Source organism: Schistocerca serialis, chromosome 4, assembly GCF_023864345.2.
Source record: "Schistocerca serialis cubense isolate TAMUIC-IGC-003099 chromosome 4, iqSchSeri2.2, whole genome shotgun sequence".
NCBI lineage: Eukaryota > Metazoa > Arthropoda > Insecta > Orthoptera > Acrididae > Schistocerca > Schistocerca serialis.
In genome coordinates, this window is record NC_064641.1 from 115250737 (window position 1) to 115272893 (window position 22157).

General features: G+C 39.0%; 1 protein-coding gene across 1 annotated transcript in view; it reads left to right on the plus strand.

The window, feature by feature from the left end:
• LOC126473149 (huntingtin) overlaps positions 1-22157 on the plus strand; it is a 516516-nt gene that overhangs the window by 223671 nt on the left and 270688 nt on the right. Inside the window, exons 23-25 of the mRNA XM_050100007.1 lie at positions 4016-4176; positions 11335-11483; positions 19837-19973. Of these exons, the coding sequence (XP_049955964.1) occupies positions 4016-4176; positions 11335-11483; positions 19837-19973 (447 nt within the window). The remainder of the gene's footprint in view (positions 1-4015; positions 4177-11334; positions 11484-19836; positions 19974-22157) is intronic.

A 22157-nucleotide genomic window follows, 5' to 3' on the forward strand; every position in this document is an offset into this window, starting at 1 on the left:
CTCAGCCACACCGGCCGGCACAATAGTACAATTTTATATGACAGCTATCTCCCCAGATGGTGAAGAGATTGAAAGAATGTGTGATGAAATAAAGGAAAGTAATCATATAGTTAAGAGAAAGAAAATTTAATTGTGATATGTGACTAGAAATTAGTAGGAGAACACGGTCTGGGGGAAAGGGATGAAATAGAAAACACCTAGCATAATTTTGCACAGTGCATAGTTTAATCATAGCTAAGATTTGGTTTAATAGTCATGTAAGAAGATTTTGTATACATGAAAGAGATTGGAGGCACTAGAAAGTATCAGGTTGATAACATAATGGTAACACAGAAATTTCAAGACCAGGTTTTGAACTGTAAGTCATTTCCACATGCTGATGTGTATTCTGACAATAATTTATTGATTATGAACTGCAGGTTGAAACAAAAGAAATTTCAAAGGGATAGGGAACTGAAAGTTCCAGTGATTGTTGAAAGTTTCAGAGGGAACATTAGGCAACATTTGACTGAAACAATAGGAGATGAATGGGTACCTTTGAAAGGTCAAAAGAAGGAAGTAGATGATAACATCTGGGTATAAAGGTAGGTGTAAGGGAAGACTTATGTCTGAAAAATGTGATAGGAAAATGGTGCAAAATGGCTGAATAGGAAGGCTGGAGGACAAATGCAAGGCTGTAGAAAAATCCATGACTATGAGTAAGTTAAAGAGACCTCTGGAGAAAAGAGAAGTGGATTTATGAATATCAAGAGTTCAGAAGCCAAGCCAGTACTAAGCAAATAAATGGATGCTGGAAGGTGGAATGAGTATCGGAGGGTTCATATAAAAGAAAAAAATGTGAGGACAATGTTATGGAAGAGAAGAGGGAGTAGCTAAAGTCAGGCTGGGAGATATGATACTGCAATGAGAATTTGACTGAGTACTGAAAAACCTAAGTTGAAGCAAGGCCCCTGGAGTGGATGACATTCCCCCAGAATTACTTATAACCTTAGGAGACCCAGCCATGACAAAACTATTCCACCTAATGTGCAAGATATATGAGACAAGTGAAATACGCTCAGACTTCAAGAAGACTGTAATAATTACAATTCTAAAGAAAGCAGGTGCTGACAGGCGTGAATACTACCAAACCATCAGTTTAATTAGCCATAGTTCCAAATTATTGGCATGAATTATTTACAGAAGAATGGGGGGAAAAACTGGTAAAAGCTGTTCTAGGGATTGATCAGTTTGGCTTCTGGGTAAATGTGGGGACACACAAGGCAATACTGACTTTCAGAAGACAGGTTGAAGACAGGGAAAACTACATTTGTAGATTTAGATTAAGCTTTTCACAATGTGGACTGGACTACACTCTTAGAAATTTTGAAGGCAGCATGGATAAAATAATAGGAACTGAAAGATTGCTTACAACTTGTACAGAAACCAGACTGCAGTCCTGAGTAAAAGGACATGAAAGGAAAGTAGTAATTGAGAAGGAAATGAAACAGGGTTGTAACCTATCCCCAGTATTGTTCAAAATGTGCATTGAACAAGACATAAAGGAAACCAAGGAAACATGTGGAAAGGTGAGTAAAGTTCAGGAAAATAAGAACTTCGAGGTTTGCTACTGATGTCCTAACTCTGTCAGAGACAGCAAAAGATTTGGAAGAGTGGTGTTTTAAAAAGTAATTATAAGATGGACACCAACAAAAGTAAAGAAAAGGGTAATAGAATGTAGTTGAGTTAAATTAGACCATGTTGATGGAATTAGATTAGGAAATGACACATTGATAGTAGTAGACAAGTTTTGGTATTTCGGCAGGAAAATAACTGATGATGTTTAAAGTAGAAAGTATATAAAATGTAGACTGGCAGTAACAAGGAGAGTGTTTCTGAATAAGAGGAATTTGTTAACACTGAATATAAATTTGAGTGTTAGGAAGTCTTATCTGAAGTTATTTGTCTGAAGTGTGGCGCTGTATGGAAGGGAAATGTGGATGATAAGCAGTTCAGGCAGTAAGAGAACAGAAGCCTTTGAAATATAATATGGTGCTGCAGAGGAATGCTGAAGATTAGGTGGATAGATTGCGTAACTAATGAGGAACTACTGAATAGAATAGAGGAGAAAAGAACTTGATTAAAAGAAGGGATCGGTTGATAGGACACCTTCTGAGACACCGAGGAATCATAAGTTTAGTTTGTAGGGAAGTGTGGGGGTTAAAAATGACAGAGGGAGACCAAGATATGAATACAGCTGTGAATTCAAATGGATGTAGGTTGCAGTATTTATTCAGAGATGAAGAGGCTTGCGCAGGATAGACTAGCATTGAGAGTTACACCAGGCCTGTCTTTGGCGTGAGTATGACAGCTACTGCGACAAAATTGTAATGGGTATTCTAGCCTACTTTAAACTTGCCTAGTGTTCAAACTGCAATTAAGTACTAGTGAAGATATTCAGTAAGCTGTTGTCTAACACCATACTAATTTAAAAGAAAATTAGAAAAAAAAAAAAAAACATAACATTAGCCTGTTTCTACAAATTATCTGAGTAGCTAGATTGGGTGACTGAAAAGTTCTGTTAGCTACATGGCAACTACATGGCAGTGTTGACTGTGAAGCTGCATAACAAGGTGTAATGTATTTTAAATAGGGCTCACTATCTGCAGATGTAGGTGACTATTTTCTTTGAAAAGTAAAATTGTAATCAAGTAAATTTTTTGTTACCACTGGCAGCTAAACTGCAGCTCAGTATAACCGAGATTAATATAGCTTTTTATAGGTGATGATTTACAGTTGTTAAATAATGTGGAAAAAATGTATTTGTGCCAACAGCTGTACAATTTTTTGTTTATTCTCTATTGGTTTCAATTGTTGTAATCATCTTTAAGGAGAAAACAGTTAAAATATTATAAGTATGTGAGTCAGAAAAATGTAGAACATGTATAATTGTAATAATAGTCTGTCTTTAACACAGTCCACACAACTTGGCACAATTGTGGTGGTGCACATTTGTTGATAACTCCACATTTAATGATTGCCATACCATAATTGCGAAAAATTCAAATATTATGTGATTGTCAAAGAGATCAAGTTTAAATTGATACAGAGTGTGGTCGCTTAAATGCTCTTTTGTCTCGTCAAAGGTTACAGCAATAGAAATGCAAAAATAACATGGCATCTGTTCTCTGAACAAAAACGTAAATATATAACTTTTTGTAATGTGGTATGTTGACTTGTAGTACAGAAATTAAAAAGAATATATTTATCTATACTTCTGTCACAATGTTTAGTACAGATAAATAACTTTTTAATTTTTCTAATGCTAAAGTCAAAATATCACATTGTAAAAGGTCACATATGTATGTTGTTCATAGGAAGGGTACCATGTTATTTCTGTTGCTGTAATCTTCAGATAGACCAAAGAACATTTGTAACCGTTTAGGCATTCATGCTGTGTTTCAACGTGATCTCTTTGGGGATCGCATAACATTTGTACCTTTGACAGTTACAATGTATCAATTATTAAATGTGTAGTTATCACCAAATGTGTACTAGTGTAATTGTGTGAAGGCACAGCGTGGTTGTATGAATTGTGTTAAGACAGGTTATTATGACAATTATGTATGTTACACATTTGTATGGCTCACATATTACTGAAATGTATGGTTGATCCATTGATGTACGATGTGTAAGGATTGTGGTTTAAAAATGATCTTTTTAATTCCTCCATTTTCTATGATGCTTGTGTATAGTCTACAGACATTTTTTGTCCACAGACATTTTTTGTCTACAGACATTTTTTTGTACCTTACAGTTTTCTCCTTGAAGATGAGTGTAACAATCAAAACCAGTAGAGAATAATTACAAAATTGTACTGCTGATGGGACATATATGCTTCTCCCAAATTAACTGATTAAATTTAGCTGATATAAGCATGGACGGCACTAAGTTGTTATTGTGTTGAACAGTATTTAACTTTATATATGCTTTGTACAAATTGCTGAAAATAAGTTTGTTCTCTTTCATTTTTCAGCAATACACTGTGACAAGTGATGTGCAGCTTCAGTGTCGTGTTCTTCTTTTGCTAAGCCAGTTGGTTCAATTACGGGTCAATTATTGCTTACTTGATTCAGATCAAATTTTCATTGAATTTGTTCTGAAGCAATTCGAGTTCATTGAAGAAGGTCAGATACCGTAAGTAGCATCATCAGTTTCAGTTCCTGTTTCTGTAGTTTTAGTTTATTGTGTTAGCAGTTCATTGCCTTTTGTTATTGTGGTGTAAACTGAAAATAATAGAAGAAATATTCCAATTTCTATTGTTTCAAGTCATTGTCATAATTGTTACATAGTTACCACACTTGACAGGAGTAGTTATAATTATACAAAATAACAATATGAATTAAGAGAGAATGCTAGTCACCACTTAGAGGATGTGATAACAGGGTGTATACAACCCGGGACAACTGGGAAATCTGGCAACAACCCGGGAATTTTTTCATCCGGGAGAAAACTGGGAAAAACCCGGGAATTTTTCGGAATTCCAGGAATTTCTCATTGTTTTAGCTTTCAGTTAATTTTTTGTAATTTTACTGGTAAGAATTGATTCTCTAGCAAAGAATATTACTGTATCCTGCTACTGGAGAATGATACTGCAGAATAAAATATAAACCAGAGAGAAAAAAGTAAAACTTTAGTTGCAAAGGAAATGCACAATTTACAACAACAAAACTCCGAGCACGCACAAGCATCTGCAAATAGCAAAAATATGTCAAAGGCCGTAGGGAGAAGACTATGTAATTCTTTGTAACAATAAACTGCTTGCTATGAACATTACGTCACAACTGTTCACATTAGGTTTGTTTGACCACTTGCCAGCGGGCTGATGCACATGCGCAGTTGGCTCGCATATGAGCAGTACCTATTCCCGCTTTCCGCTTCTTGAAGTGTGGCTGTTAGCTGTATCAGCAGTAGCAGCAAGCAGCCAGATGCAAATGAGAAAACTTTTTCTCACTCACTCCCTAGCTGCCAGATTCGCGCATGCACAGAGTTGTAGTGGGGAGGGCGTTAGTCTCCACGTGACCCGTGTTTGCATTAAGTGATTTCGCTGCTTCTCTTCGTTTACAGCTCCCATGTCAAATGAAAACAAAACAGATTTCTGTTTCCGGGAGCTATCAAGTGAATTAAAATACATTCACATAAGTACGGAGCGCAAATATGTATTATTAGTTTCAGTTTTCTGATTTTATTGTATTTCCAAGTTATTAGCAGTCAAGCATTAATTGTCTTGCAGAACAATGAAGTTATTTTTGCAAGTTTTCTAAAGAAATTTGCCTTTATTAATCTTTCTGCTGAGGCAATAATTTTATTTGAAACAAAGTGTTTCATTCCACAGTATTGGCTAGTTCCAACTGTTCACTGAATTTCAGGTGCATGTTATCATCTTCTGCCATGTATGGCATTATGCTACAATAAAGAACCAAAAATGGGATCGTAGAGTACTGGTACTCCAAGAAAATTTACATCCCAAAAACCACACTGAAAAGCTTAATATCAGATGGGACCTATTTCATTGTGGATCTCGAAAAAAACAATGTGCACTTCAAGCCGAATTATACATTTTAGTATGGTTTACGAAATTCCAATGCTCTTGGGAGTATCCTCTGATGCCCTGTTTCTTTTCTGGTGTAATGTAAGCTCTCTTAATGCTTTATACATATGAACCTGCGGGCTTCCTGCACCACTGCAACTACGTATGGACAGTAATGCCTATTTTCTGGCGCTCTCTGGCAATTGGTAAATCGAACCTATTTATAACAGTCTCTGGATAGTATTGTGGTATTGTGAAAGGTGGTTCAAAAAGCGTTACTTTCAAAGTAAATTTCTTTTTACACAAGATGAATTATGTTATGTGTGAGAAAGTGGGATTAATTTCTAAATCACAGAGCGTTTAAAACTGAACCCTTTGAGGACCAGCCACTTAAAAGAATTTTGAGCCCAGACATGTATGTCATAATTTTAAATTTTCTGGCACATTTGTATGATGTATCTTAAAGTATAACACACGCAAAAAAAGATCAATATTACATGTGAAAGCTTAGCTTCTGTTGTAGCTTGTTAATCTTAAAACCAATATTATATGTGAAAGCTTAGCTTTTCTTGTAGCTATATTATGTATATTAATGTAAACTGTTAACTTTTCCTCTTTGTGTGTTTGCACTATGTAACCAGTGATCTTGTTATTGGCTGACAATAACACGTTTCCTATGCTCTGTATATCTGCTGTCATCAGCTGGCGTTTTCATGTGGCATAAGATATAATTGGCTTACAAAAGGACATCGCAAGCTCGGTTTCAACGCTCCGGAAACTAATGAGCTATGTTTGGTGCAGTTCGAATTTATACTTTCCTAATACGAAAATATGCAGCGTATATGTTGCTGTAAATCAAAGGTCTTTCCAAAACTTCTCTCCCTTTTTTTCATTAAAAGTCTTTCCAAAAACTTTTCTCCCCCGTCTTTACTTTTTTTTTTTTCTTCTGGGAAGTTCTATGCGAGCGTATAAAACGTTAACCATTCAAAGGATAGATAATTTTTACAGTTCCGAGGGAAAATCTATGGAAAACCTACCGTCACTTAGCTCGGAAAAAGTGTATTTTCGCCTGGGCAAAAGCATATTTTTTAAACGGGTTATCCGGGAATAGTCCAGGAATTTTTTTTCCTTCTCCCCGTATACACCCTGGATAAGTACCACTGTCATTGGTACATACTTGTCTGTTAAGAAAAGATGATAACAAATAAATCCATATAAAAATAATTGAAAGGTTAAAAACAACCACTCACCATATAGCTGAAGTGTTGAGCAGTTAACAGTAACACCCACAAGAATGAAAATGTAGCTGAGCTGATTGTTTTTTCTTTTTCTTTCTTTTCTTTTCTTTTCTTTTCTTTTCTTCTCTCTCTCTCTCTCTCTCTCTCTCTCTCTCTCTCTCTCTCTCTCTCTCTCTCGCATTTTTTTTTTTTTTTTTTAAAGGAAGAAAAGAAAAGAAGCCACCCAAGTCGAGTAGCACAGTGGGGTAGAGGGGGGCAATGAGCAGGGTAGCACAGTGGTTAGCACACTGGACTTGCATTCAACAGCCCATGCCCTGCCATCCTGATTTAGGTTTTTGTGATTTCCCTACATTGCTTGAGGCAAGTGCTGGATGGTTCCTTCAAAAGGGCATGGCCACTTTCCTATTCCATCTTTCCCCTAATCCAAGCTTGTGATCTGTCTCAATGGGATGTTAAAAATTAATCTTCTACTCCTGCTCCCCCCTTCCCTTTTTCTTAATAGTAATGGAAAGGTTAAAAAAAGAAAAGAAAATGCCTTTCCTTTCTTCTTCTTCTTCTTCTTCTTCTTCTTCTTCTTCTTCCTCAAACATATGTGCACATGCAGGTTGTTCACAACAGAGCCTCTTCCAGGCTTCTCTTTTCACCCACAGTGTATCATTCAGCATTTCCTTCCATTGCAGACCCTTCAGTTCACATCATCCTTCACAAGGTCTCTCCAGGTTGTCAAGATCTTCCAATTAGTCTCCTTCCATATTCTGTCCACTTTAGCACTCTTCTTGGAAGTTCTTCTTGTTCCATTCTTTTGATGTGGCCAAACTATTTAAGCCTATAGCTCTCTATAGTTTCTTGAGGGGATTGATCTGAAGGGTGTTTCATATTGTTTCTTTCCCTGTCCTGTCCCTTTTTGTCTTACTCAGCATCCCTCATAGGAAGTGCATCTCTGTCAGTAATATTCTGCTCATATCTTTCTATGTCCAAGATCAATGTTCTGATCTGTAGGTCATTGTATATTATGATCTTTGTTTTGGCAGGAATTTTCCAGTTTCTAATCATATCCAGTTCAAAATAATAAAATTCTGAACAATTTTTCTTAGTTATAACTTGCTTCGTAGATATTTGAAAGCATCTAACTCTTTAATAATTTTTCCATTACAACTTACATCCATAATTTTTTCATTTTCCCTGGTGATTTTCACTACCTAATTTTTCGTTAAAGTTATTTCCTTGCCTGTTTCTTCAGTTACTCTCTGCCAAGTATTTAGTAGTTCTTCATTTTCCCCCAAATTGTCACATTATGTACATATTCCATGATTATCAAATGTAACAAAGTTACATTTTCTCAGTCAGATACATTGTGTTACAGTTGCAGTCAGACTGGAGTGACAGGTTGTGTCGGATGGGGTAAGTCAAGGGGGGTGAGGAGGGTAAGGGAGAGATGGAGGCAGAGAGAGGTAAGAGTGGCTGATTGCGGGGAAGAAGATATACCGAGGAACTGGAACAGGAATGTTACGTCACAGAGCAGTCATCTCTGGCGCATGCAGGGGAAGCTGTGTGGTGCACAGTCAAGTATATGAATGTGTTTGGGGGATGGTGAGGGGAGGGGCTAGAGAAGAGCAGTGGAAGAGGTACACCGAGGAGGGAAAAGTGTGATTGTGAGTGTTGATTAATCTAGTGAAGTAGGGGGCTTTAGGCCAGAGGAGTACTTGGCTGTGAGGCAGGGGATAGATAACAGGGGCTGCAGCAGGAGGACTTTGGGATAAAAGCATGCGTTGTAAGATTCAAAGAATCTGATATTGGAGTGTTGGTATCCAACTGGTCCAGGTTGTAAAGCAGCCATTAAAGTGAAAAAAATTAAGCTCAGCAGTCTGTTCCACCACTGGGTGATCACTTGGACGTTGGCCATACTTTGGCAGAGGCATTCATTCCTGTGAACAGCTGGTTGGTAGTCGTGCCCACGTAAAATGCTGTGCAAAAGTTACTCTGTAATTGGTATACAGCACGACTGCTTTAACAGATGATACTGCCTCTTATGACATAGGAGATACCTGTAATGGGAATGAAGCAGGATAACCTCAGTGAGAAGTACTGAATAGAACAGATATTGCACCTGGATCTTTCACACGAATATGCCCTATGTTACTAAGGTTTGGGAGAAGGCATGACATAAGGGTGGATCAGGATGATTTGTAGATTGGATAGGTGATGGAATACAATGTAGATGGATAGATGGTGGAATACCATGTTGTGAGAGATGGTAATGATGTTTCTCATTTCTGAACAAAATGCTACATTATTGTATAATATGTGCCAACATAACAAAAACAAAATTTCCTTGAATTTCAATGCTAGCTCTGTGCCATTACAAGGGATATTCATCTTGATCTGCATTGATTATTGGTTGCAAACCAGTTGTTTTACTTACAAATATAGTTTTGCCAAAAAAGAGCTAGTGAAATGAACTATATATCCATAGCACTGAACTATTGTAAAGTCATTTGAATCATGTGTCCAAAATAAAACAGACATTTGTACACTTCTTTTCATTTTAAACACAGTCACATTTTGAGTATAATAACTTTAATTACCAGTTACAGCCATCTTCAGATTGTAAAATGTAGCAGACTTATAAGAAAAATCTCAGTTACAAACTTAAAATCCATAATTTTTTGTACCTATTGTGTTTCTAATTTATTTATAGTTAAAGTCATAATATGCATATTTTATACCAGTACTTCATACTACTCCTGACTAAGGTATGAGCATATGGGATTGGTTCCCAAGTATGTGAGTGGCTCGAAGACTTCTTAAGTAATAGAACCCAGTACGTTGTCCTCGATGGTGAGTGTTCATCGGAGGTGAGGGTATCATCTGGAGTGCCCCAGGGAAATGTGGTAGGTCCGCTGTTGTTTTCTATCTACATAAATGATCTTTTGGATAGGGTGGATAGCTATGTGCGGCTGTTTCCTGATGATGCTGTGGTGTACGGGAAGGTGTCATTGTTGAGTGACTGTAGGAGGATACAAGATGACTTGGACAGAATTTGTGATTGGTGTAAAGAATGGCAGCTAACTCTAAATATAGATAAATGTAAATTAATGCAGATGAATAGGAAAAAGAATCCTGTAATGTTTTAATACTCCATTAGTAGTGTAGCACTTGACACAGTCACGTCGATTAAATATTTGGGCATAACATTGCAGAGCGATATGAAGTGAGACAAGCATGTAATGGCAGTTGTGGGGAAGGCGGATAGTCGTCTTCGGTTCATTGGTAGAATTTTGGGAAGATGTGGTTCATCTGTGAAGGAGACCACTTATAAAACACTAATACGACCTATTCTTGAGTACTGCTCGAGTGTTTGGGATCCCTATCAGGTCGGATTGAGGGAGGACATAGAAGCAATTCAGAGGCGGGCTGCTAGATTTGTTACTGGTCGGTTTGATCATCACGCAAGTGTTACGGAAATGCTTCAGGAACTCGGGTGGGAGTCTCTAGAGGAAAGGAGGCGTTCCTTTCGTGAATAGCGACTGAGGAAATTTAGAGAACCAGCATTTGAGGCTGACTGCAGTAAAATTTTACTGCCGCCAACTTACACTTCGCGGAAAGACCACAAAGATAAGATAAGAGAGATTAGGGCTCGTACAGAGGCATATAGGCAGTCATTTTTCCCTCGTTCCGTTTGGGAGTGGAACACGGAGAGAAGATGCTAGTTGTGGTACGAGGTACCCTCCGCCACGCACCTTATGGTGGATTGCAGAGTATGTATGTAGATGTAGATAGGTTTCATTTGGTAAAGAAAGTGTTTTCATACTAAATCTAAGAACATAACCAGGGAACCAAAGAACACAAAAATATATAGATGAAACCAGTAATGATTTTTATCTTATTACAAATATGATTGTGTCCAAAATAAAGACAAGTCTATAACATGCCAATCACCTTTTTGGTAAGGCAGAACGCAATTTTTTTCAAAAACCAGATGTAATCATTGGTACACAGCAAATGTGATGGTAAAATGTAAATACAAACTCCATTCACAGGCCCTGTCGGGCGCATCAGTACCAACCGACTGATGTATCGTTCTCTGCTGTGTGGCTGCATGGGGCCAGCACACCATTGTCAGTTTCCATGTCCTGAAATGTGATGATAGTAGTGGGAAAATTAACAAAAAGATTTTGAGGGATGCAATACCTTGAGAACTTGGAACACTGCTTACTTCTTAAGAAATGATGGAGTGAATTGCTAGGTTCTGTGAAACCTCATTTCTGGCACCTCTCGGTTGCCATCACACCTATTACCTTATTCCCTATTCGCTGCACCTTCTAAAGTCCTCCCCTTAAAGAAGAGAGCCAAGTTTTCTTGCTCCACATTTATTGAATTTTTCCAAAACAAAGTTTGCCACACGAGGATTCATATTTTCTTGTTAAACTTTTCCTCACTGATGTCTACTGTAGTTTTTGTGTTTTCAAGTGTATAATTACAAGTATAAGTAACATACAACTGTTATTCTCTTTTTGTGTCCTGCAGGTTGGCAGAAGATCTCATTCCGAGAATATTTTATTTTCTGGTGCATCTTTCGTATGAAAAGCATCATTCAAAAAGTATAATAAGTGTTCCCAAAGTTATACAGTTGTGTGATGGGTTGATGGCGAGCGGTCAGCCACCTGCTACCCACTGTAAGTTGATGATGATTTTTTTCTCGCTTTTAAGGCCTTTATTTTTTAGAACACAGAAAAATCAGTTGAATTAGATTTACATATTCCACATTGGTGAGGACCAGTTCACTTAGGTTCTGTGTAAGGGGCATTCATGTAGTCCCCCCCCCCCCCCCCCCCCCTCCCCTAAAATGACACCGTTTGTTTATTAAAACAGATTTCTGGTTTCAGCTTTGCAGCCATCATCAGATCTCATGATTACAGTACTGACATTAGATTTCTAGTTGAAATATACTTATGTATGGCAGTATGTATAGAACGTATATGTCAGTACATCCTTATGCACTGACTATATATCTGCTTGTTCCTGCTGTAATTAATAGATCTGATGATAAAAAAATGTGCAAATTATACAATAATTTCCACCCTCATTTCGTAGTGGAAGATCTTGCCGAGAACCCACAAAAGTTCTGATTCAAACAATGGAAAATCCAGGATGGAATGTAACAATATTACGAAAAGGAAAGTTACTCCTCACCATATAGCGGAGATGCTGAGTCGCAGATAGACACAACAAAAAGACTTTCACAATTAAAGCTTTAGGCCATTGGCCTTCGTCAACAGCACACACACACACACACACACACACACACACACACACACACACACACACACACACAAAAATCATGAAGTGGGCCAAAGGTTTCTATCCAGTCGCTCATCAACCAGTCTGGTGTGACAGAAGAAGGCAATATAAGGAAAGCTGAAGTTCTAAATTTGAGTTTTAAAAAAAAAAATCATTCATACCAGTGGGTCATACAGTCATACCACCATTTGACAATCACACAGACTCCCATGTGGAGAACATAGAAATAGGTATTTCTGGCACTGAGAAGCAACTAGGAGGGTTAGAAAACAAATAAGTCGCCAGGTCCAGATGGAATACCAGTTCAGTTTTTATAGAGTGTACTCTTTGGCACCGACCCTTTGTGTAGCTGGCATTTATTGTGAATCTGTCAACTGGCACAAAGTGTGAAGTGACTGGAAAATAGCGCAGGTCATGTATATACGATTGATAGAAGAAAGGAGCCACAAAATTTCAGACCAATATTTGCAACAATGGGTTTTTTCAGGACTCTTGACCGTATTCTAATTTTGAATACAATAAATTTCCTTGAGACAGGAAAGCTTCTGTCCACAAACTGACATGGATTAGAAAGCATTGCATTTGCGAAACTCAGCTTGTCCTTTTCTCATACAGTATCCACTAACTGTGGATGAAGAACACATATTCCTAGATTTCTAGAAAGCGTTTGACACATTGCCCCTCTGTAGACCAGTAACCAAGGTCCACACATATGGAAGAGGTTCCCAGATATGAGAGTGGCTCAAAGATTTCTTTAATAATAGAACACAGTCCACTGTCCTGGATGGTGAGCGTTCATCAGAGATGAGTATTGTCAAGAATGCCACAGGAAAGTTTGATGGAACCACTCCTGTTCTCCATACACATAAACAATATGACAGATAGAGTGAGCAGGAATCTGCACCTGTTTGCTGATGATGCTGAAGTGTGCAGAAAGTGTCATTGTCGTGAGACTGTAGGAAGCCACAGGATGACTGAAACAAAATTTCTGTTGGATGTGATGAATGGCTGCATACTACAACAAGAAAGGGGGGGGGGGTTGTAAGTTAAGACAGATGAGTAGATAAAATAAACCTTTAATGTTAAAATTGAGTATTAGTGGTGTGCTGCTTGCCACAGTCAGGTCAATTAATATCTAGCCATAACACTGTGAAAGGAATATGAGATGGAACAATTATGTAAGGTTGGTAGAAGCGAAGGTGAACAATCAACTTCAGTTTTGTGGGAGAATTCTGGGAAAGTGAAGCTCTTGTATAATGGAGACCACATGTAGAATACTACTGTGACCCATTCTAGAGTGCCATTGAAGTGTTTGGGATCCCTTCCAGGTTGGATTAATATAAGACATTGAAACAATTCATGTTACTTAGAAATTTAATTATCATTTGCGGCTGACTGCAGAACGATTCTACTGCTGCCAATGTACATTTAACATAAGGACTTAAAAACAAGATGGGTGAAATTAAGGCTTGTTTGGAAGTATATAGGCAGATGTTTTTCGCATACTCCATTTGAGAGTGGAACTGTAAAGCTAGTAGTGGTACAAGGCATCCTCCTCCAAGCACTTTATATGTGTAGATGACTACGAAGCTGATCCAGTAATTTATTCTAATATAATATAATATAATATAATCAAGACTTTTCTTTTTTTAAAAAAAAATTATTATTAATCTAAATCTGTTTTCTTATAAATATGTGTTATGTATTCATGCTTTATGACAGCTCACTGAAATGAAATTAATGGGTACATGTTGAAATCAAAGAATATGCAATAAAATGAAATGATATAAGTGAAAACCAGTCAGAAACACTGAACCTGCAATGCAAGAAATATGTCATGACCATTGAAAGTTTGTGCCAGACCAAGATTTGAACCCAGATTTCACACTTTTTGCAACCAATTAGGCCAGCTGTTGGACTATCTAATCACACTTCTTGGCTTGATTTAAATTTTCATTGTCATTTACTACGTACATACAAACTGTATTTGAAATGAATGTAATAGACAGATTCATTCAGAAATTACAAAGCCTAACATCTAACCTTCTCACAACAGGAACTCATGTTTCAGATAGCCTCACTCAAGAGCAGAAGTAAATAATGCATTAAAATAGTTAGCACCTTATTATGGACTCACAAGGTCCGAAATTTATCATGTGATTCAGTAAAGCATGAAAAAAATGTGACTGAAGCCATTATTATTCATACTTTCTTGGTACTGAATACTGTCATGCCCATAATTGGAAAATATGAATAAAAGTAGATTGACTGTAATAGACGTGAATAATTCTTTTAAGTTTTAAAGTTAAAATTCTAAAGCATTTGGATATTGTAATAAAGAGAGAGTTGGACTTCATGTACGATATTATGAGAAGAAAAGTTGCTACTCACCATATAGCGGAGATGCTGAGTTGCAGCTATGCACAACAAAAAGATTTTCACACTTAAAGCTTTTGGCCAATGGCCTTTGTTAACAATAGACACACACACTACACACACACACTACACACACACACACACTCAGACACACACACTAACACAAACACAACTCACACACATGACTGCAGTCTCATCCAATTGAAACCACACTGCGAGCAGCAGCACCAGTGCATGATGGGAGTGGTGACTGGGTGGGAGAAAGGGGGGAGCTGAGGCAGGGAGGGGGAGGGATAGAATGGTCGGGATGGTGGACAGTGAAGTGCTGCAGGTTGGGCGGCGGGCAGGGGAGGGTAGTAGTGGAAAAGGAAAGAAATAGAGAGAAATAAATAAAAAAAATGAAATAAAAAAATAAAAAAAAGACTGGGGTGGTGGTGGAATGATGGTGTGTAGTGCTGGAATTGGAGCAGGGAAGTGGCTGGATGGATGAGGACAGCAACTAACGAAGGTTGAGGCGAAGAGGGTTACGGGAATATAGGATGTATTGCAGGGAAAGTTCCCATCTGCGCAGCTCAGAAAAGCTGTTGTTGGTGCGAAGGATCCATATGGCACAGGCTGTGAAGCAGTCATTGAAATGAAGGATATCATGTTTCGCAGCATGTTCAACAGCAGGGTGTTCCACTTGTTTCTTGGCCCCAGTTTGTCAGTGGCCATTCATGCGGACAGACAGCTTGTTGGTTGTCATGCCTACATAGAATGCAGCACAGTGGTTGCATCTTAGCTTGTAGACCATTTCACAGGTAGACCTGCCTTTGATGGGATAGGTGATGTTAGTGTCCGGACTGGAGTAGATGGTGGTGGGAGGATGTATGGGACAGGTCTTGTATCTAGGTCTATTACAGGGGTATGAGCCATGAGGTAAGGGATTTGGAGTAGGGGTTGTGTAAGGATGGACGAGTATATTGTGCAGGTTCGGTGGACGGCGGAATACCACTGTGGGAGGGATGGGAAGGATAGTGGGTAGGACATTTCTTATTTCAGGGCACTTTAGTGATGCATGTTTGAATGTGGGATAAGTAGCATAGCTGAGGAATAAATGAGACACACCACTGTGTATGACTTTCAAGAGAAACATCAGTGCCCCCACAATAGATAAATATGAAAAAGAGTGTTATGTAAGTGTTAACTTTCAGTTTGGAAATTAATGTGGTGCTCCCCACAGTTCAGTAATATGAGAGGTTGACGCATGTAAAAGGACTGTATCCTCTTTTTGGCAAGTCACATAAGCTGATTTTAATGGCATATCTATGTTTGTAGCCATGAGAAATAACGACAACATGCATGGCTTTCCATTGTGTGATTTTGGAACAAAGAAGGATAGATGACAAGAGGAGATACCAGAAGGAATAGATTAATAGTAAATAAACTGAATCACAATATGTGCATACAGTAAATGTACCAGCATCAGTGTTCCATAGAGATGAGTATATAGTATAGTTTTTATGTTTCTGTTAGTGTTGATCATTACAACAGCAGGGAGAGGGTAAAACTCGGTGGTAGCACATGGCATGGTGTATACGATCTGGGAGATCTGGGAAAGACCCGGGAATTTTTTCATCAGGGAGAAAACTGGGAATAATATCCTACATAGAATCCTACTCACATTCCTCACAGTAGTGGTCTACACCCAGCCAACGTACAGAATGTCATTGTGCATCACTATTCAAATCCTGCTCCCAGTTCTCCACCTCATTTTGTCATTCCCTTGTGATAGGCCCAGCTGCAAGACCTGCCCCATACTCACCCACCAATTCCTACCACAATCCAGTCACAGATGTTTCCCATCCAATGACAGGCAGGGCCACATGTCAAAGCAATCATGATTTATATCAGCTATACTGCAGCTACTGTACAGCATTCTATGTGGGCATGACAAACAACGAACTGTCTGCTCACATGATTGATCACCACCAAACTGTGCCAAACCGCAAACTTGGCCATCCAGGTGCATAAAATGCTGCACACTGCAACAGAAATCACTTCAACTGCTTTTTCATTACTTGAGCTATTTGGGTACACCCTTCTAGCACAGGATTTTCTAAACTACGTGGGCGGGAATTGTCGCTCTAGCACTTCCTATGCTCTTGTAATCACCCTGGCCTAAACCTCCGCTGACTTTTCCCCCCCTTCCCAGTGCGCTCTCTCTCTCTCTCTCTCTCTCTCCCCCCCTCCCTCCCTCCCTCCCTCCCTCCACCCCCTCTTCCCCTCCTCCCCCCCTCCTCCCCCCTCCTCCCCCTACCTTCCCCCTCCTCTCCCTTTTTGTACATCTCATTTTGCTGTATGCTCAGTACTCTTTTCATCTTGTTGTGCGGCCGCAGAGTCATCTGGCCCTAAACCTGCCTTTGTCCCAATAGCCCACTCCTCGCTTTCTACCCAACCCCTCCCCACCTCCATCAGCTTGGACAACTGCTTTCAGTAACTGAGTATCAATAATCAGTCTTGCTGTGACCACAGGAGTGTGCTTTTGAGTGTCTGTGAGTTTGTGTGAATGAATGTGTGTACTTTTGCTAGAAAAAGAAACTAATGTGGATGTTGTTTTCTGTTAGGTGTTTCTGTGTTCCACACATCAACCCACTTTAGATGAGTGGTTGCCATTCAATTGTTTTGCGTGTTGCTCCATCCAGGAATTTCCATTATTGTTATATAATCAACAGTTCCAAATTCTCTCACTGACTGAGAAGTTTATAATTAAACTTAGGCCATTTACAATGCAATTAATACATATTACTTTAAGATTAAAATTTTTATTCTTAACTGAATATCGCAAGAAGTGAACTGTGATTGTGCAACTAGAACAAAGGGCTAACTTATAATATTTTATGCATGCAAAAGTATACGAAAAACAAGCACAATTTGTGTGATGAATGCTGGTTTTACAACTGTGTTGTTGCAGCTGTATCAGGCCAAGTAATTGGTGAAAAAATGTGATTTGATTGCAAATGAACAAGGCGTAAATTATTCATATTTCCCGTATAGGTGTGAATTTAATGTGACAAGGAAGAAACAGACTGCCTTAAGAGGAAATTTATATATCCAACATCTCCCTGTTGGCTCTGAATGTTTGAGGGCAACAACAGTACATGAACAAGCACTACAGGGGATCAAAATAAAAATGTTGCACTGGGCCAAAGGTGTGTCCAAGCTCAACCATGTGAGAAACAAACATGTGAGGGAATCCACAGGACTTAAACAGTCACCAATAATTTGAGAGAAACATGCCTTGAGTTAGGCCATTCCAGCTCAAGTACCCACACAGAGAGCTGGGTGGACGAGAGTGGACGAATGGCTGATGTGAGGGCAGTCCCACAGCCTGGCCACAGTGTACATTATCATATTCCGCTGGCTGAGCAAGTGTGGTACGGGTGGGCCGAGCTGCATCTGATGGGTAACCTACACTATGTGCACCTGTCCAGAAGCGTGACGAGGGCTCACATGAACACGCGTTACCCTCAGGCCAGCGTAAGAATATCCTACCTTAGGTGGTATGGACAATCAGCAGAACTAATGACGACAACTCTCTTGCAAAAACTGTACTCCTTTACACCCCAGAAGGAAGCTGACTCTGTCGCTGTCCCAAGAAGCAATATTTGGCAAAGCCATAACTTGTAATTGCTGGCCATATCTGGGTGCCAGATCATGCAACCTGCAGGCCTTCTCCAGTCTGGAGTCAATGTTTTGTTCTTTGCATCAAATCCTGGCTGAAAGTCTGATGACTTCCCCACTATGACAAGTATTTTTGAGCACCTAATGAAAACAATCTCGCAAAAAGTCCTCACAGGAGGTAGCACTTTCCTGAGGAGTGGGGGAATGACCAACGAGAATGCTTGCATGGCTGAAAGGTCTGATGTTAAAACAATTTCAGTTGTTGCTCAGAGTTCATGGACTTGGGAGTGGTCAGCAGACTTCCTGAGTTTTGGGCCAAGTTGTGGGCTCTGGAGCAGAGGAGATGTTTGGAGAATTATACTTTAGGATTCCTAAAGCTGTTTTTCAACATGTAAATCTGTGAATATTCACCATTATGTTAGCATGTGTGTTTAATTAGCCATCTCCTGGTTTTGCAGACAAGCATTACAGTGAAATGAGTGTGCACTAGCTCAGCAGGGAGAGGCCTCATATCAGAGTGTGGAGCCACTAGCTGACTAGAGGCAGTGTTTAATAATAGAGGTGGGCATGGCAGTGTCTGATAAAAAACTGGAAGCCAGCTGGAAATGGTGTGCCTGCCTCCACAGGTGGGTGATGAGCATGGCTGACTGTCATGCGGAGGACCTGGATTTGATTCCCGGTGCTGCCAGGGATGTTTCCTTGGTAGGAGGGTTGGAATGTTGTCCACTCACCTTTGTGATGCCAGCTGAGGAGCTGCTCGAATGAGTAGTAGTGGCCCCGAGGTCTGCAAAACTGACAACAACTGGGAGAGGCGTGCGCTTGACCCTGACTCCCTCTGTACTGCATCCAAAAGGCACCACTGGTTGAGGATGACACAGGGGTTAGCTGGTTCCAACAGGCCTGAGTGAGGCAATATCAGCAGAAGTAGAGTAATAAGAGGTGGTTTATTGATTGTTAGCAGTGTATGTCTTCCAACCCAGTGTTCAGATTCCAAAATATTTGTGAGTGCTTGTTAGTGGCCACAAGACATTAATCATGGGTCTTGTAAGTTTAGCAAATTAGTATATTGATCTTAGTCTGCTGAGAAACAGTTTTGAGTTAATCGATCTGTATCTCATGTAACATGTCTCAAGCCCGAAAAACGCATGGATTCAATGTCAGCTGCAAGTGAGACCTCACACGGTACCACAGACTATCCCAGGATAAGTCAAAGCAACATTTTAAGGTTAAAGGGGACATGTAAGTGACATGCCTCTAACCTCAAGGTGCACCCAACAGAAAATTATGTTGGACATCTACCAAACAAGCAGACCTTGTGTCTATGCGGGACACAATTGAGGGAAAAAAGCCTATAAAGCTAAAACTATTCCACTGAATCAAAAACTACAAATTACTGTGTGAAATATTCTTCAGTCTCCAACATATTTCCCATCGTCAGTTAATCCACAGCTGTGATGCTGAGTGTGGTACATTAAATGTGTCTGCAACTTGACTTTTGAAACACCTAACTCTTTACAGTTCTGTCCTTGATATAGTGTCTTTTAATGGCAATGGTTGGCTGTCAAGTGTAACTTCAGTATGTCTACAACAAAATAAATTTTACAGTTAGGCTGACTGATTTCATAACCAATGTAGCTCACTGATGCTTCATTGTTGTTCATTGCATTAAGTGTTCTGGAATTTTGACAGGTATACCAGCATTAACACCTGTGGTAGAAGATATTTTCCTTCTGCGTGGCAGTAGTGGTGGTGCAGATCTGCGGGAATTAGATACACAGCGTGAAGTTCTGGTTTCAATGTTGCTTCGTTTGGTAGAATACCACCAGGTAATTTTATTTCTTTCCTTCTGAGATACATTATTTTCATTATAAGTCCATGTAAAAGTTGTAATGTTGCAAATGTATGTACAACTTGTTATATTGCAAACTAATTGTATCGTAAAATTCACTGATCAGTTCCTACTGGAATTGTTTCTGTAAATTTTACAGTTCAAGAGAAAGGTTTTCATAATTAATAAAGTCATTGTTAAATAATCTTTGCATTTTACTATTGTTTATTCAGTTATGAGCACATTGGTGTATAACTATTCAAAACCAAACATTCTGAAATAGTTTTCATATAGCCATATAAATTTTGCTGATATTGGGTTCTTATGCAGGCTTCTAGTCAGAAATACCACAAAGAACAATTGAACAACTTGAAATTCACAGTGGCAGATACTATTCACAGTCCAAAATGCTGTGTACCAAGTACATGCAGAGGATTATAGCTACCACTAATAATGATCACACTGATTTGTTTCATGGTTCTACATTTAGTCTCAGTTGGAGGGTATTTGTACCAGTATTTCAAAGATTAGTTAAATAGGCTTATTTCATGCTGTTTCTACAAACAGAATTGTAGTTTGTTGTAGCATTCATAGTCTTCGTCATTTTTAAATTTTATTTGGACTGATAACTAGTTTCAGCTTTACAACAATCATTAGTTCTTATATGAAGGCAATGGAAAGGGCGAAGTGGAAGGGTCAGTGTGTAATTTAACCAATGTTTTTCAACAAATGTAATATGAGAATAGCAATGGAGAGAACCAGGACAGTGTTCTTCTCTGGTGAAAACCCAATAAAATCAAAAACTGTAACTGACAACAAAATCATTGAGGGAGTTACATATTTGGGCTTCCACAACATGTATCACAATATGCTGGATCCCATCACCACACTTACCCGATTTGCATATTTCGTGCGAACAGCACAATCAGCACTTGGTCGCAAAGAATAGTAACGTCCATTAGTTACATTACAAAAGCTAATTACAGTATCTTTTTAGGAGTTAGTTGTTTCCATGTTTTATGGATCATAATTACAAACTATTGCTATTATATGGAGCAGCCCAGTTTTACAATTATAGTACATCTTCTCAGTGGAAAATATGGCAACATGTTGACCAGTTCCGTGATTTTTTAAGGGTTTATCTTTTTTTCATTCATGCAGTCATTTTTCCTTAATTATGTTTAATGTCTCTTTCACCTCCTCTTAAAACAAACACGTGCATGCGTGTGCACCCACCCACCTGCCCACCCACACACACACACACACACACACACACACACACACACACACACACACACGCCTACCACATCTTCATAAATTCTTCTGTGGAGAGTGAAAACTGGACTCTATCACCTGCCCAAATGAAACAAACACGGTCAACCAAAATAAAGTTCTCGCAATATTTAGTGAGTTCTTTATTGCTGGACTGTAAAAGTAGTGAAATATGGAAGAAGGGCTGGCCATTCAGAGCATCATGCAAATAATAATGAATTACTGGAACAACTGCTTACAGCACTCCAACACACATTTAAATTTAGGATAAGAAGAATGGCCAATAGAAACCATTAGACTGACGAAAACAGAGGTGCACCTAGAGAAGATGGAAGGCCCAATAAGGAGCCAAAACAACTCAACTGCCTGTTCACACATTCCTTTTAGTGGCCAGCAAGCAAACATGTTGTTGTGCTGACTGTCTAAACTGGGTTCAATTCCATTTCACTTCTGTGCATTGTGTAGAGTTGAAGACAAGTCATTAATATGTAAAAGAGCATCAGAATATAAACGAGTGTTGTTGATAGAAACTGAAACACACGTTCTTTCAGATGGAATGGGAAGGGGAGACAGCCTGCGCATGCACTCACTGGAGATTCTATGCCGCACCGGTGGAGTGATTTCAAGAGAAAAGAATGCAGAACATGGCCACTAGGTGCAAAGCCTATGCAAATTTTTAAACTGAACAGTTTCAACAGCAGTTGTGTCTGTTGATGTCAGAAGTAAATACTTTCACAACTGGAGCAGTACTAAATGAAGTATGCACTGTTTCAAAAGAGTGTAAACTATTAACAGCAGTGCAGGGGATTAAAAAGAAAATGAAAACTCTATCATCTCAGTACTGTTCAGAAACTTTCGCAATAGGATCCTCTTCTCTCACCTGCTCATCCACTTTTTGTTCCCAAATGAC